Source organism: Microcaecilia unicolor, chromosome 12, assembly GCF_901765095.1.
Source record: "Microcaecilia unicolor chromosome 12, aMicUni1.1, whole genome shotgun sequence".
Classification (NCBI taxonomy): Eukaryota; Metazoa; Chordata; class Amphibia; order Gymnophiona; family Siphonopidae; genus Microcaecilia; species Microcaecilia unicolor.
The window spans coordinates 86,536,616-86,550,442 of record NC_044042.1 but is presented as its reverse complement, the minus strand read 5'-3'; the positions used below and the strand labels follow the sequence as shown (position 1 = coordinate 86,550,442).

Sequence of the window (13,827 nt, the reverse complement as noted above, 5' to 3'; positions counted from 1 at the left end):
TGCTCGTCCTCCATGTTGTCCCTGACAAGAAGAGGCATATGCTTGATTTTAGTTCTTCTTTGAGCTTGTTATGGCCTTCTATCATTATCTTTTAACTAAGTTTGTTAGAAAAAGAAAATCTGAATGTCCATCTTTCAGTATGTCAGTAATACATAGTAACATAGTAAATGATGGCAGATAGACCTGTATGGTCCATCCAATTTGCCTGAGAAGATAAACTCATTACATAAGGTATGAGTTGATACAACATATGTACACCTGATCTTGGTTTGTCCATGCCATTTTCTGGGCATAGACTACTATAGAAGTCTGTCCGGCACTGTTCTTGTTCTGAAGTTATAGAAGCTCATGAAAAGCTTCATTCCAGCCCATTCAATTCTATCCAGCCATGATCAGGGCACAGACTGTAGAAGTCCGCCCATTACTGGCTTTGCCTCCCAATTACCAGTGTTGCCATCTAGTCTCTGCTAAGCTTCTTTTGATTAATTCCATCTAAACATGGTTCCTATGTGTTTATCCCACACATTTTTGAAACCGTAACGGAAATGCTGTTTTTTGTTTACTGACCTAGTATTCATGAGGGAAATTTTAAATACATACGTATAATTTTTTTTGAGTCAAGAGTTGAACACGTTGCAAACAATGAGAATTGATATTAGACTTAAACTTCTTAATATCCAACCTTAAATTTTCAAAGCGGCCTAATCCAGTCACCATGGGAATAGATAAACCCACCCCTATGGGAAGGGGTGAGAGATGGAGACTGGAGGATGGGAAGGGGTGAGGGATTGAGACTGGAGAGTGGATGTTGAGACGAAGTATGTGTCAAGTGGTTTGAGTGTTAATGGACGGTGAGGGAAGGTTGGAGGGGGGGATTAAAGTAAAAAATGCAGAGTGCAGTGTGAGCTTGATAGGTGGTTTATGTTCAGCTAGCCATACTGGTTTACATTGTTACTGAATTTATTATATTTGTCGTCTTGGAAGCTTTGGACACTTCTGAGCGAGCATTGTTGTACTGCGTTTATAAAAATAAATAAATAAAAAAGATAAACCCACCCCATAAAAATGAGATTTAATACACGTGATAAAATCCTAACAACTAAACTGAAATATTAAATAAAATCTTTGAGAGAATCTTTACAGCTCTCCAAGGGGCTCGCTAAGGGGCACTCACCTTCTGCTCGCACCTTGCGTGAGCTGCCGTCAGGATGCTCCTGAGATTTGGGGCTCTGGCAGATGTCAGGTGGCCAGTCCACACTCCACAGAAACCCTGACAGAGTACCTTTAGTAGGTAGATGGTAAAAATAGCCCCAGCAAGGAACAGAGCAGCTGGACATCACACAGGTAGCCTCCAAACGAGGTTAGTCACCGTCAGGACACTCCTAGACTTTAAGTCTTTGTTGTCTATCTGTCTCTCCCTTCCTCCCAGTTCTCTGTTCCAAAGCTTGCTTTTCTTCATCTCCCCCAGCACTCTCTCAACTCAGCTTGCCTTCTTCTCTCCCTCTCCCCCAGTTCATACACCTCCCAGTTGTCTTCTCCACCCTACCCCCCTCCCACCCATACACATTGCCAACTTTCTCTGTCCTAGGCCACATAGATCATGTGGAAAAAAGAGGAGAGCAACTGCACGTGTGACCACCTCATAGTCCTCTACCATCCAGGGTCAGGAGGAGGACACTATCTGATGTGCAGCTACTAGCTTTCTCCTCCATATGCCAATCAGTGTGCTTTGGGTCAAATGAACTGGTGTATGCTGGGGTGGGGAGAAGTTGGGCAGAACTCGTCCAGAGAACTTTTAAAACCCATCTATGCTAACTGCTTTCACCATATCTTCTGGCAACAAATTCCACAGTTTAGATGAGTATTCAGTGAAAAAATATTTTCTCTGATTTTTTTTTTTAAAGAAATGTAAGAAATCCCAGGAACAGGGTAACTTAAAAGAAGAGGCTTTTAAAATGTTTCTAGGAGCCATCTTGCAATGCATTTCAGGTTAAAGGGGTATCTTAAGAATAGCCATGCAGGATCAGACCATTGGTCCACCTAGCACAGTAATCTGCTTCCAAAAGTGGCCAATCCAGGTCGCAGATACTTGGCAGAAACCCCATTAGTAGCAACATTCCATGTTACCAATCCCAGGGCAAGCTGTGGCTTCCCCCATGTCTGTCTCAATAGCAGACTATGGACTTTTCCTCCAGGAATTGTCCAAACCTTTTTTTCAAACTCGGATACACTAACTGCCATTACCACATACTCTGACAGCAAGTTCCAGAACTTAACTATTTATTCTTTGAGTGAAAAAATATTTCTTCCTATTTTTGTTTTAAAAGTGTTTCCATTCGTGTCCTCTGGCCTTTGTACTTTTTGAAAAAGTGAAAAATCAATTCTCTTTTACCCATTCTACACCACTCAGGATTATGTAGACCTCAATCATATCTCCCCTCATCCACCTGTTTTCCAAGCTGAAGAGCCTTAACTCTTTAGTCTTTCCTCATATGAGAGGAGTTCCATCCCCTTTATCATTTTGATTGCTTTTCTTTGAACCTTTTGTAATTTTGCTATATCTTTTTTTTTTTTTTGAGATACGTGACCAGAATTGAATGCAATACTTGAGGTGAGGTCGCACCATGGAGCAAAACAGGAACATTATAATATTCTTGGTCTTATTTTCTATCCCTATCCTAATATGTCCTAACATACTGTTTGCTTTTTTGGCCGCCGCTGCCACACACTGGGCAGAAGATTTCAGCTTATTGCCTACAGTGACACCTAGATCTTGATTTCAAGGTTGCTGACTCCTAAAGTGGACCCTAGCATCAGATAACTATGATTCGGATTATTCTTCCCAATGTGCATCACTTTGCATTTGTCCACATTAAATTTCATCTGCCATGGCAAGATGGCCGCCGAGTGAACTTGCTAACCGCCAGCATTTCCTCAGTTCTCAGCTTTACCTATTGAGATGCCGAAGCGACGGGGCAGGTCCGCCCCCCATGCTCCCCAGCGGTCGGATCCTTTCTCGCAAGACATACGGTCTTTTTTGCAGACAACTGCGGTTCCATCCACAGCAGTGTTGGAAGTGTCTGGGGGCAGCCTGCTGATACGCGCCAGTGTGGATGGAGGCACGGTAGCGTCTCCAGGACTAGAGCTTACGCTCAGCCCCGACACAAGGGAACCACCCCCTCAGCCGTTGGGCTATTCCACTCCATCAGAGACGACCCTGAACGGATCCCCCAGAAGTGGTGAGACCGAACAGAGTCGGGAGGCAGAACAGCGGTCTCTTGGAGTGCAGGAAGCCTTGATGAAAACGCCGACAATAACAGCGATTTCGGCGGGAAACGCTGCTGGTTTGAACCCGGATGTTTTACAGCAGAAAGAGGTAACACTACCACTTTTTTCTTTTGAAGTGCACAAGCCAGTTGAAGTGACTTTGGATTCATTATGGACTTTGATTGTAGAGCTTGGGAAGTCTTTTACCCCACAGATAAATATATTAAATCAAGATATGAGAAAACAAGGGGAAAAAATAAAGACTATAGAGGCAAGATTAGATAAACTTGAACAGCCAGAAGAAAAGAAAGATCTTGATATGAAGAGAATTCAGTCTCAACAGGAGATTATGATTAAAGATTTGACTTCATTAAGAAGAAAGACTGAGTCTCTTGAAAATACTGTTAGAAGTAACAATTTACGACTGCTGAATTTTCCCAGACAGACTACTAAACCTCCCCGGGAAATGTTGAAAAAATATATAATAGAGATCTTGGGAGTAAAAGAGGAATTAATTCCTCCTTTTACCCAAGTGTACTATCTTCCGCTTAAGGAGAGTAGTGTACAAGAACAACCACTCAATGTTACTGAACTGCTTGAATTAACAGATCCTGAAGACGTGATTCCTACAACTTTGATGGTAACATTGGCATTGGCACCAGATAAACAATGGTTAATGTCTATGTACTTTAAGAACAAACATAAAACATTTCTCGGCCAGAAAATACAAATTTTTCCAGATATTTCCAGAGACACGCAAAAGCGTCGGAAATCATTTCTTTTAATGAAACCAGCTGTAATTCAACTAGGTGCAACATTTTACTTGCGATATCCATGCAAGTGTGTGGTGAGATACCAATCAAATAAATATGTATTTTTTGATCCGGCTCAACTAACAGCATTCCTTACCTCAAGGCAAAAAAGGGGATCTTAGAACATCTTTACCCTTGAAATATAGTTAGCACTGCTTAATGTTGGCTGTTATCATTTGTTGCTCTATCATTGATAATTTTTGTTATAATATATATTCCATTTCTTAACATCTTGCCCTAAAAATGTGGACTTGAGCAAGAAATTTCAGTACTTTTCGGTTTTTTTTATTCTTTCTTCAAATATGTTGAAATGTATTGCTTTTCAAACAAGTGTATTGCTTGATTTAAATGTTAAAAACTTAAAATAAAATTAAAAAAAAAAAAAAATTCATCTGCCATTTGGATGCCCAGTCTTCCAGTTTTCTAAGGTCTTCTACAATTTTTCACAATTTGCATGTGTTTTGACAACTTTGAATAGTTTTGTGTCACAGATTTAATCACCTCACTTGTCATTCTGCTTTCCAGCTCATTTATAAATATGTTAAATAGCACCAGTCCCAGTACAGATCCCTGCGACACTCCACAAGTCACCCTCCTCCACTGAGGAAAAAAGCTATTTAACACCACCCTCTGTTTTCTATCCAATAACTAATTCCTAATCCACAAAAGGACATTGCCTCCTAAGCCATGACTTTTTAATTTTCTCAGGAGTCTCTCGTGAGGAACTTTATCAAAAGCTTTCTGAAAATCCAGATACAGTACATCAAACGGCTCACCTTTATCCATATCTTCCCTTAGCATGATAACTTAGTAGCACACCTGGTTTCTGAAATTACTACTATCCAATGTCTGTTTTTCCCAGACTTGGCCAAATCTTACATGTGGTGCTTACTGTAGCACCTAGACCTGGACTTTCTATTCCAGTGTGTCCCTTAGAATAGAGCATTTCAACCCTGTTCATGAGTACCTCCTTTCCAGTCAGGTTTTTAGGGTATCCATAATGAACATGTGTGAGGGAGTTTTGTACACACTGCTTCTTTTCGTATATAGCTCTATCTAATCCATATTCTTTAATTTAGGGCATCCTGAAAACCTGCTGGCTAGTGGGTTTTCAAAGACACAGGATTGAAAAGTTCTTTTTCAGAATCATCACCTCTTCACGTGGGAGAGTAACTATTTATACAGGGAAGAAAATGGACCTTCTTTCTGAGCTACTGTTTCAGCTGCTTCCTTTTTTTTCTCTGTATTCTGTACTTTGAGAAAGTTTTTGGGGTTTTTTTTTAATGAGATGGAAGAGGGAATGATGACACTAGATGAGTCTTCTGTTACAACTTCTGTTTTTGCAGTGATCCAGTTTTTTGATGCAACCAAGGTGGATCGCACACGAAGCTGGCTTTATGCAGCCTGTTCTCTCTCTTATGTGGGTGCCATGGTATCCAGTAACTCAGCACTACAGTTTATCAACTACCCAACTCAGGTGAGAAAGCATTGATGAGCATGGTTAAAAAAAGATGCCTGTAGAGAATGGGGCCTGCTGGAGTGGAAGATGAAGGAAAAGACAAGGATGCATAAGACAAAACGATTAACTTTTATTTATTTTTTTTCTTTTTCAGGTATTGGGGAAATCGTGTAAGCCCATCCCAGGTAAAGTGTGGTTCACACTCTTATTCTCTATCTCTCTAGCACCCACAAAATAAATACAGTTGAGGAATCATCTAATATGCATACATGTGTTGTGATTTTTAAGTTTGGCTAGGTAACTTGAGTGATTTTTAAGTTTGGCTAGGTAACTTGAGTTTCATCTGTGTATTAGAAGCTATAGGGTTTGACTGTTTCCCTCGTGTAAGTGGGGCTGGACAGTATGGCATTGTGTAAGCATGGTAATGAAGATAAGTAAATATGCCTAAGTGTTCTATGTGGGACGTAGATTGCCGTGCGGATCTTGGGGCTTTATGACCTGGCTACAGATGTAAAAGATTGGAGCAAGAGCATAAGGGCCCCACTTTAAATTTGGGGATCATAAAAATAGAGGCCACATGTAGAAGTTTGTGTTTCACTGAGGTCAGAGCTGAACTCAATTTAGGTTATTTTGGTGATCTGCAGCAGTATCGGTGAATTGCTCCGGATTTTCGAGGGGGATAGAATATATTTTTTCTCACCCAAGTCTTGCTGAGTATTTTATGGTGACCTTGTATAACAGTATATCAAATCCTGTACAAGGTGACCACTGCTATAAAAGTGTGATAGGAAAGAGAGAGTCAAACTGGCTGCATATTGCCCTAGAGAAAACAGTGCCCACCTTGAGCTTCAGCACTAGAGCTTATAATGGTCTTTGCAATGGTGCAGATCCTTCAGATGAAGGTAATGCCCCCATTGCAGCTACAGGTCATAGTGAAACCTATTCATGGACTCAACTACATAATAAACCACAAGAGCTAATAAAAAAATTAAGAGGATGAAATACAGTTAAGTGGACCCCCTGAAAATTAAAAATAAGATCATGTATTGCTAATTTTTAGACAAACCCTATTGAGAGTACACAGACATCCTTCTTCTTTCAGTGATGCTGCTGGGAGTGACCATGCTGAGAAAACGGTATCCACTGGTCAAGTACATGTGTGTGCTGTTGATAGTCATTGGCGTGGCTCTCTTCATGTACCGGCCCAATAAAGGGAACTCCAGCGGCAGCGAGCATGTCTTTGGTTATGGGGAACTCCTCTTGGTATGTTTATCTGTGTGTTGAAAAGTCTTTCTTAAATATAGCCATGGAACAATTAATTTATTACATAGAACATTTGAAGTAAAATAAATACGGATACATATGGAACATAGAATATTACCAAATGCGGCCTTAGCCATGCTTGACATAGTTTAAGTTGCAAATCAGCGATTAATTTGAGTTCATAAAAACCTATACATGAAAACTTTCCTTTTCATTTTGTGTAAGGTAGTCTGTACTGGGATTTTAACCAGAGAGCGTGTTGAGGGGATTATAGTGCTCTTCAAGGCACATATCACTGAAAGCAGTCTTTACGTGATTTAATACTTCAAAAAACATAAAAATCTGTGGAGTATTGAATCAATATGAAGACCTTGAGATGGGTGAAATATGATCATAAACTTGAGCTCCTTTTTTCAGTCTTCTGCAATTTGTTTAATCTCATTAACTGGATTTGGGAAGAACTGCATGCAGTGAATTGCAGTAATCAAGATGAGTTGTAATTACCATATTTACTACTGGTCTTATCCAAAAAAGGATGCAGATTTTCAAATATTTTACGGGTGTGAAAATCAAGTTTTGACAATCTTACTGACATACTTAAATAGTTCTTAAAAATGGCTGTTGCTTTAGACAAATATTTACTTCCACCCTAAAAGGTAATATTGTATCACCTATCTGAAATAAGGGACATAACGGTTTCACCAGTCTTTGGTACAATCCTATTTCAGTTTGCGTGTTTCGGTTGCAATCGTTTTGTCAACCAATGTTTCACTTCCCGCAGGCAGTTATTTGTTTTCTTAGCAAATGCCTGAAGATCAATAAATTTGAATGTCATAAATGTATATTAAGTAGATATACACATTTAGAGTAGGACCCCTGGACAGTAAAGTCCAAGGCTCAGATGGTTTATCCTATCAAAGTATTCTGTTCATTTCTTTCTTGGAAACAAAACAAGGAGCACTATTTCAGTGGTTTGCCCTGGATGTTGCACATTTTTTCAGTCTTGATAGTAAAATATCATCATCTTTAGTTGCAGATACTGTGAGATCTAAAATGGAAAAAAAACAGAAATGGATCCTTTAGCAAAACCTCTCCGGACATCATTGATTAACGACAAGTGCGGTTTCAGTATGTCAGTCTGAAAGTCTGATTGACCAGGGTTCAGCCAATTTCCATCCTCCATCCCAGTACTGCTATTCATACATTCTTATGATTTACTTGGGATTTTATTACTTTCTTGAGTAGGTGTGATAAGGGCCTATAATTTTAATCAGACTGAGTTTTTTTTGTTTGTTTTTTTTTGTACACATTCATTTATTTTGAATAGTTTGTAGGATAGTGTTGCAGAGTAACTAGCTATCAGAAGACTAGAAATTTTTCAAACTCAGAGAAACATTTTATTATACCAAAATAATGGGAGCAAATTTACACAATGATTTGAGTGACTCTGGAATGGGATAGCTTCATAGTTCCAAGGCAGCAGCAGCAATTCACTCCACATATTTTCCAAGAATATCACCGTCCCTAAATAAGTAGTATTCCTTGTCTTCAAGTATAACTTTGGTACCTCCATACTCTGGCAATAATATTTTTTCACTAACTTTTACACTTATTTGCAAATCTTCTCCACTCTTTGTCACAGTGTCAGCTACAAACTGTTTGACCAAGACACGGTCAAAGAGCGGAACAAATTTCTTAAATGCTTGGCTCACCATTCTCAGACTGAGTCTTGAGAGAGATCCAGTAAAATTGGTTGACTAATAGAGCCTTTGAATACAGGAGAAATTCCCTCTCATATAGACATATTTAAGAAAAGAGAGATGGGGTTATAAGACTCTTATCTCTTCAATCAGTCCTGCTGGTAGTACACCCAACAGGGAGCCAATTGGTTTTGCACTCATTATGGCATCAGATCCTTTGAAAAATAAGAGGCCTGATTATTTGCACCTAGAGTCTTTGCATCTAAGATTTTCTCTCACAACCTCTTCGCCACATACAGCAATTCAGTAATTCCTGCTGCTAGAAAAGGGTGCCAGTTCCATGAGTAGTGGGGCTGGGGTGGTGGTGTGATCTGTCTTTCTGTCATCCTTCTTGTAGGTGGGACTCAAACTTTGTGCTTTCTTCTTTTCTGCCCATTTTCCATGTTTTTTTTTTTTTTTCTCAGCTACTTTCTCTGACATTGGATGGTCTTACTGGAGTGTCTCAGGACTACATGAGGGCACATTTCCAGACAGGCGCCAACCACATGATGTTGCATATAAACCTGTGGTCTACGCTGTTTCTAGGAGCAGGTGAGTAATGGCATGAACCACACACAAGGCACCATGTCATACACTTCCACCCATGACTGTTTTCTGCAACTTACACCAGAGAAGCCCCTTGTCATTCTCCCTCCCACAGCACTTTCCCTGCTATTCACCGCTGGGCAGGAAATAAATCTCGCCCTTACTTGGTCTTACTGTGCAGTTTAAATGCCCCAAATTTGGAGCATTATGGCAGGCTGCCTTTGGTAACGTGAGCGAGGGCAGGCCATGAGGCCAGGTTAGACAAGCCACACACACTCAGCAAATTTACAGTGGAAGCAAATATTTATTAAAGGTGTCCGGTTAGGGCTTCTATTCACTTTACAGAAAGGGAGGAAACAGCACTCAAGGCTAGTACTGTAAATACAAGTGTCCTTGGGTGGCCTGCTCCTGCAAGGCCACAGCATATATGAATGTCTCTCCACTTAGCAGCAACTCTTACTGGCTTCAGGCCTGGTTACTGGATCCAGAGTTACCAGCACAGTCTCTAGCAGGTACACAAGGCTGACCTGCATCCAGCCTGGTCAGAACACAATCTCTTCAAGGTTCCAAGGTGAACTTGGGCTACCTGAACGTAGTGGTTGCAGTTCTCAGCTTCGGGATGGAAGCATCTACAGTGGGATCGCTTCCTTCTGGGCCTCCTTAACCTAGCTCTGACCTGGCTTGTACCTCTGAACCATGCCCTCCTGGCTCCACCCCTCCCCCTTTGCAGGACTAGAGGTTTTAAGGTGGCCTGACACTATGGGGGAGTGTTCTTAAAGGAAAGTGGCGGCATCCTGGATATTAATTAATATTCATGAAAGAGATTTGCATATAATGGAGGCAATGTATGCACATCATACAGGGGTACTCCAGACTTGGGAAACACTGCTATAGACTCCCTCACACTGCTGCCATAATCTTGAGAGCAGAGAAGTAGGTTTATTTGCAGCTTCCCTTGAGTGGAAGAGGAGGGTCAGATTCTGTGTTCATTCCTTGCTCTTCTGGATGACTTCATTCCTTGATACTTCAGTGTGAGATGCATGGAAATAGCCACCTCGATGGCAGGGGCAAAGACCTGAGACAGAAACAAGCCAGTGAGGAGTGCAAGCGGTGGCAGTTACGTAGCAGCCTGTATGCAGAGACCAGAGCCCTTGGGGGAGCAGTAGGGAGGCTTTAGTTCCAGGCTTTGCAGCCAAGATGTCAGCTGGTGGAGGTACAGCTACTTTGGTACTGCTGAGCCTTTGGAATCATTAGAACAAAAGAGTTGCCCTACTGGGTCAGACCAGTGGTCTGTCTAGCCCGGTATCCTGTTTCCAGTACTGGTCAGTCCAAGTTACAAGTACCTGGCAGAGTCCCAAAAAGTAGCAAGATACCATGCTATCAATCCCAGGGATAAGCAGTAGCTTTTCGCAGATCTAGGGGCATAGCCAGACACCCAATTTTGGATGGGCCTAAGCCTAAATTTGGGTGGATACAACAGCCCCGCCCCCTGTCTGGCATTTCTCCCTCCCCTTCCTCACAGGGGATCGGGTCTGAACTCCACTCCTACAAACACCCCCCCCCCCCCCCCCCCCGGGTAACTTTTAAAGTCTTTAGTTCTCCGTGAGTAGCGGCCCGTAACAGCTGCTCATGGCAGCCCTAAGCCTTCCCTCTGATGCCACTTCCTGTTTCTGCATAGACAGGGTCAGGAAGTTACCTTGGACGGAGAGCTCAGGCTTGGTGCAAGGAGCCACTATTAGTTGATGCTACCGAAGAACTGAAGGCTTTAAGAGGTACTGGGGGGGGGGGGTTGGGGGAATGGTTGAGAGACCCCATTGCTGTGGGGGAGGGGAGGGAGAATGCCAGGATTCTTCAGCTGGTGAAGGTTAGGGATCCCCCCGCAAGCCACATCACAGCTGTGCTGTCGCTTCCCAGGTCTACCTCGATAAGTTATAGACCACCGGCAGAATTAGATCTGGTGGACGTTTGGAGATTACAACATCCCAGACAGAGGACTTACACATTTTATTCCCACGCACAAAACACATACACTAGGATAGATGCAATATGGTGCAGCCGGTCACTGTGGGGGGCTATAAAAGAAACTGAAATTGAAAGTATACATGCTTCTGATCATGCGCCTGTGTGGGTAATAGTGGGAAAATTGGGAAAGGAGCGTGGAGGTTGAATGATACTTTGATTGCGGAGGAAAAAGATTGTCAGGATGTGCGCAATATAATACAAGATTCTCCGAGGACAAGCAGGCTGCTTGTTCTCACTGATGGGTTGACGTCCTCGGCAGCCCCCTCCATCGGAAAGTTTACTAGCAAAGGCCTTTGCTAGTCCTCGCGCGCCCATGCGCACCGCGCATGCGCGGCCGTCTTCCCGCCCGAAACCGGCTCGAGCCGGCCAGTCTTCTTTCGTCCGCACTCGGTACGGTCGTGTTACGCCGTTCGTGCCCCAGAGAGTCGACCTCGCGCGTCCTTTTCGACGTGTTTTTGTCCTTTTTTTTACCTTGCAAAAGTTCGGGAAGCGCTCCGGTAGTATTCCGGAAGACCCTTTCGGGTTTTCTGCCCTTCCCGTATTTCCAGTTTTTGCCCCGTAAGTTTTCTTTCGTTGTCGGGGTAGGCTTCTTTTGGCCTCGGTCGAGATTTTTCTCCCTCTAAATTTTGGTGCTTCAATTTTCGACATTTCGGCTTTTGATTTCGCCGGCGTGATTTTTCCGCCCATGACATCGAAGCCTTCCAGCGGCTTCAAGAAGTGCACCCAGTGCGCCCGGGTAATCTCGCTCACTGATAGGCACTCTGCGTGTCTTCAGTGTCTAGGGGCCCAGCACCGCCCTCAGAACTGCAGTCTGTGTTCCCTGTTACAAAGGCGGACTCAGGTAGCGAGATTAGCCCAGTGGAACGTTTTGTTCTCGGGCTCTTCGTCGGCATCGGCACCGGAGGCATCGAGTGCATCGACGTCGTCAGCGTCTGGACCATCTTCCTTGGCTGCCGTTCCATCGACTGCATCGAGGCATCGGACCTCTGCATCGGCGCCGAGGCATCAGGTGACTGTATCGACGTCGGTGGTACCGAGACTTCGTCTGCTGATGTCGTCGGACGGAGGTGCATCGTCAGGAGTGCAGGTGAGGGCTGTCCATTCCCCTGCTGGTGGCGGTGAGCCTTCGGGTGGGTCTCCTCCTACCCTGAGGGCTCCTGCGGTACAGCCCCCCCGGGATCGACCCTCTTCGGTCTCGGCCCCGAGGAAGCGACGGATGGATTCTACGTCCTCCTCGTCGGTGCCGGGGAGCTCCGGTGACATGCTTCGGAAGAAGTCGAAGAAGCATCGACACCGGTCTCCTCCCCGTGTCGGCACCGAGAGCTCTGGGTCGCCGAGGGATTCGGCACCCAGCAGGCATCGGCACCGAGAGGACCGCTCACCCTCTGTTCAGGAGGTGTCGATGCGCTCCACTCTGGACAGCCCGGAACAGCCTCCTCGCCCGGAACAGGTTCTGACGTCGACGCCTGCATCGACCCCTCAGCCTTTCTCTGCAGCCGCTCTAAACGAGAGCCTCCGGGCCGTTCTCCCAGAGATTCTGGGAGAGCTGTTGCGCCCTACCCCTCCGGTACCGGCGGTGCTTGCGCCTCCGGTACCGTCGAGCGTGGCGCCGGCTGGCCCATCGCCCAGGTTGAGGTCCCCGACGTCGGTACCGCGTGCGGTGCCGACCGCGGCCACCTCCCAGGAAGGCTCCCCGACTACGTCGGCGGAGGGAGCTTCGCCGATGCGGGCGAGGGAGTCTACCTCTCGACGCCCCCACCGTGGACGGGGTTCCACCGAGTCGAGCAGGGCGAGGTTGCAGACACAAGTCCGTGAACTTGTGTCTGACACCGAGGGTGAGGCCTCGTGGGAGGAAGAGGAGGACCCCAGATATTTCTCTGACGAGGAGTCTGAGGGTCTTCCTTCTGATCCCACTCCCTCTCCTGAAAGACAGCTTTCTCCTCCCGAGAGTCTGTCTTTTGCTTCCTTTGTCCGGGAGATGTCTACGGCCATCCCCTTCCCGGTGGTTGTGGAGGACGAGCCCAGGGCTGAAATGTTTGAGCTCCTGGACTATCCTTCTCCACCTAAGGAAGCGTCCACTGTTCCCTTGCACCATGTCCTGAAAAAGACATTGCTTGCGAACTGGACCAAGCCACTAAGTAGTCCCCACATTCCCAAGAAGATCGAGTCCCAGTACCGGATCCATGGGGACCCAGAGCTGATGCGCACCCAGTTGCCTCATGACTCTGGAGTTGTGGATTTGGCCCTAAAGAAGGCTAAGAGTTCTAGGGAGCATGCTTCGGCGCCCCCGGGCAAAGACCCTAGAACCTTAGACTCCTTTGGGAGGAAGGCCTACCATTCTTCTATGCTCGTGGCCAAGATCCAGTCTTACCAGCTCTACACGAGCATACACATGCGGAACAATGTGCGGCAGTTGGCGGGCTTGGTTGATGCTCTTCCCCCTGAGCAAGCCAAGCCTTTTCAGGAGGTGGTCAGGCAGCTGAAGGCGTGCAGAAAATTCCTGGCCAGAGGAGTTTATGACACTTTTGATGTTGCGTCCAGGGCCGCTGCTCAAGGTGTGGTGATGCGCAGGCTCTCATGGCTGCGTGCCGCCGACCTGGAGAATAGACTCCAGCAGCGGATTGCGGACTCGCCTTGCCGTGCGGACAACATTTTTGGAGAAAAAGTCGAGCAGGTGGTAGAGTCTCTCCACCAGCGGGACACCGCATTCGACAAGTTC

General features: G+C 45.0%; 1 protein-coding gene and 1 pseudogene across 1 annotated transcript in view; one reads left to right on the top strand and one right to left on the bottom strand.

The window, feature by feature from the left end:
* Positions 1 to 13,827, top strand: part of SLC35B1 (solute carrier family 35 member B1) — a 57,813-nt gene that overhangs the window by 19,540 nt on the left and 24,446 nt on the right. Inside the window, exons 3-6 of the mRNA XM_030220999.1 lie at positions 5,426 to 5,556; positions 5,693 to 5,723; positions 6,641 to 6,801; positions 8,966 to 9,092. Of these exons, the coding sequence (XP_030076859.1) occupies positions 5,426 to 5,556; positions 5,693 to 5,723; positions 6,641 to 6,801; positions 8,966 to 9,092 (450 nt within the window). The remainder of the gene's footprint in view (positions 1 to 5,425; positions 5,557 to 5,692; positions 5,724 to 6,640; positions 6,802 to 8,965; positions 9,093 to 13,827) is intronic.
* On the bottom strand, positions 8,227 to 8,516 carry LOC115481679 (annotated as a pseudogene).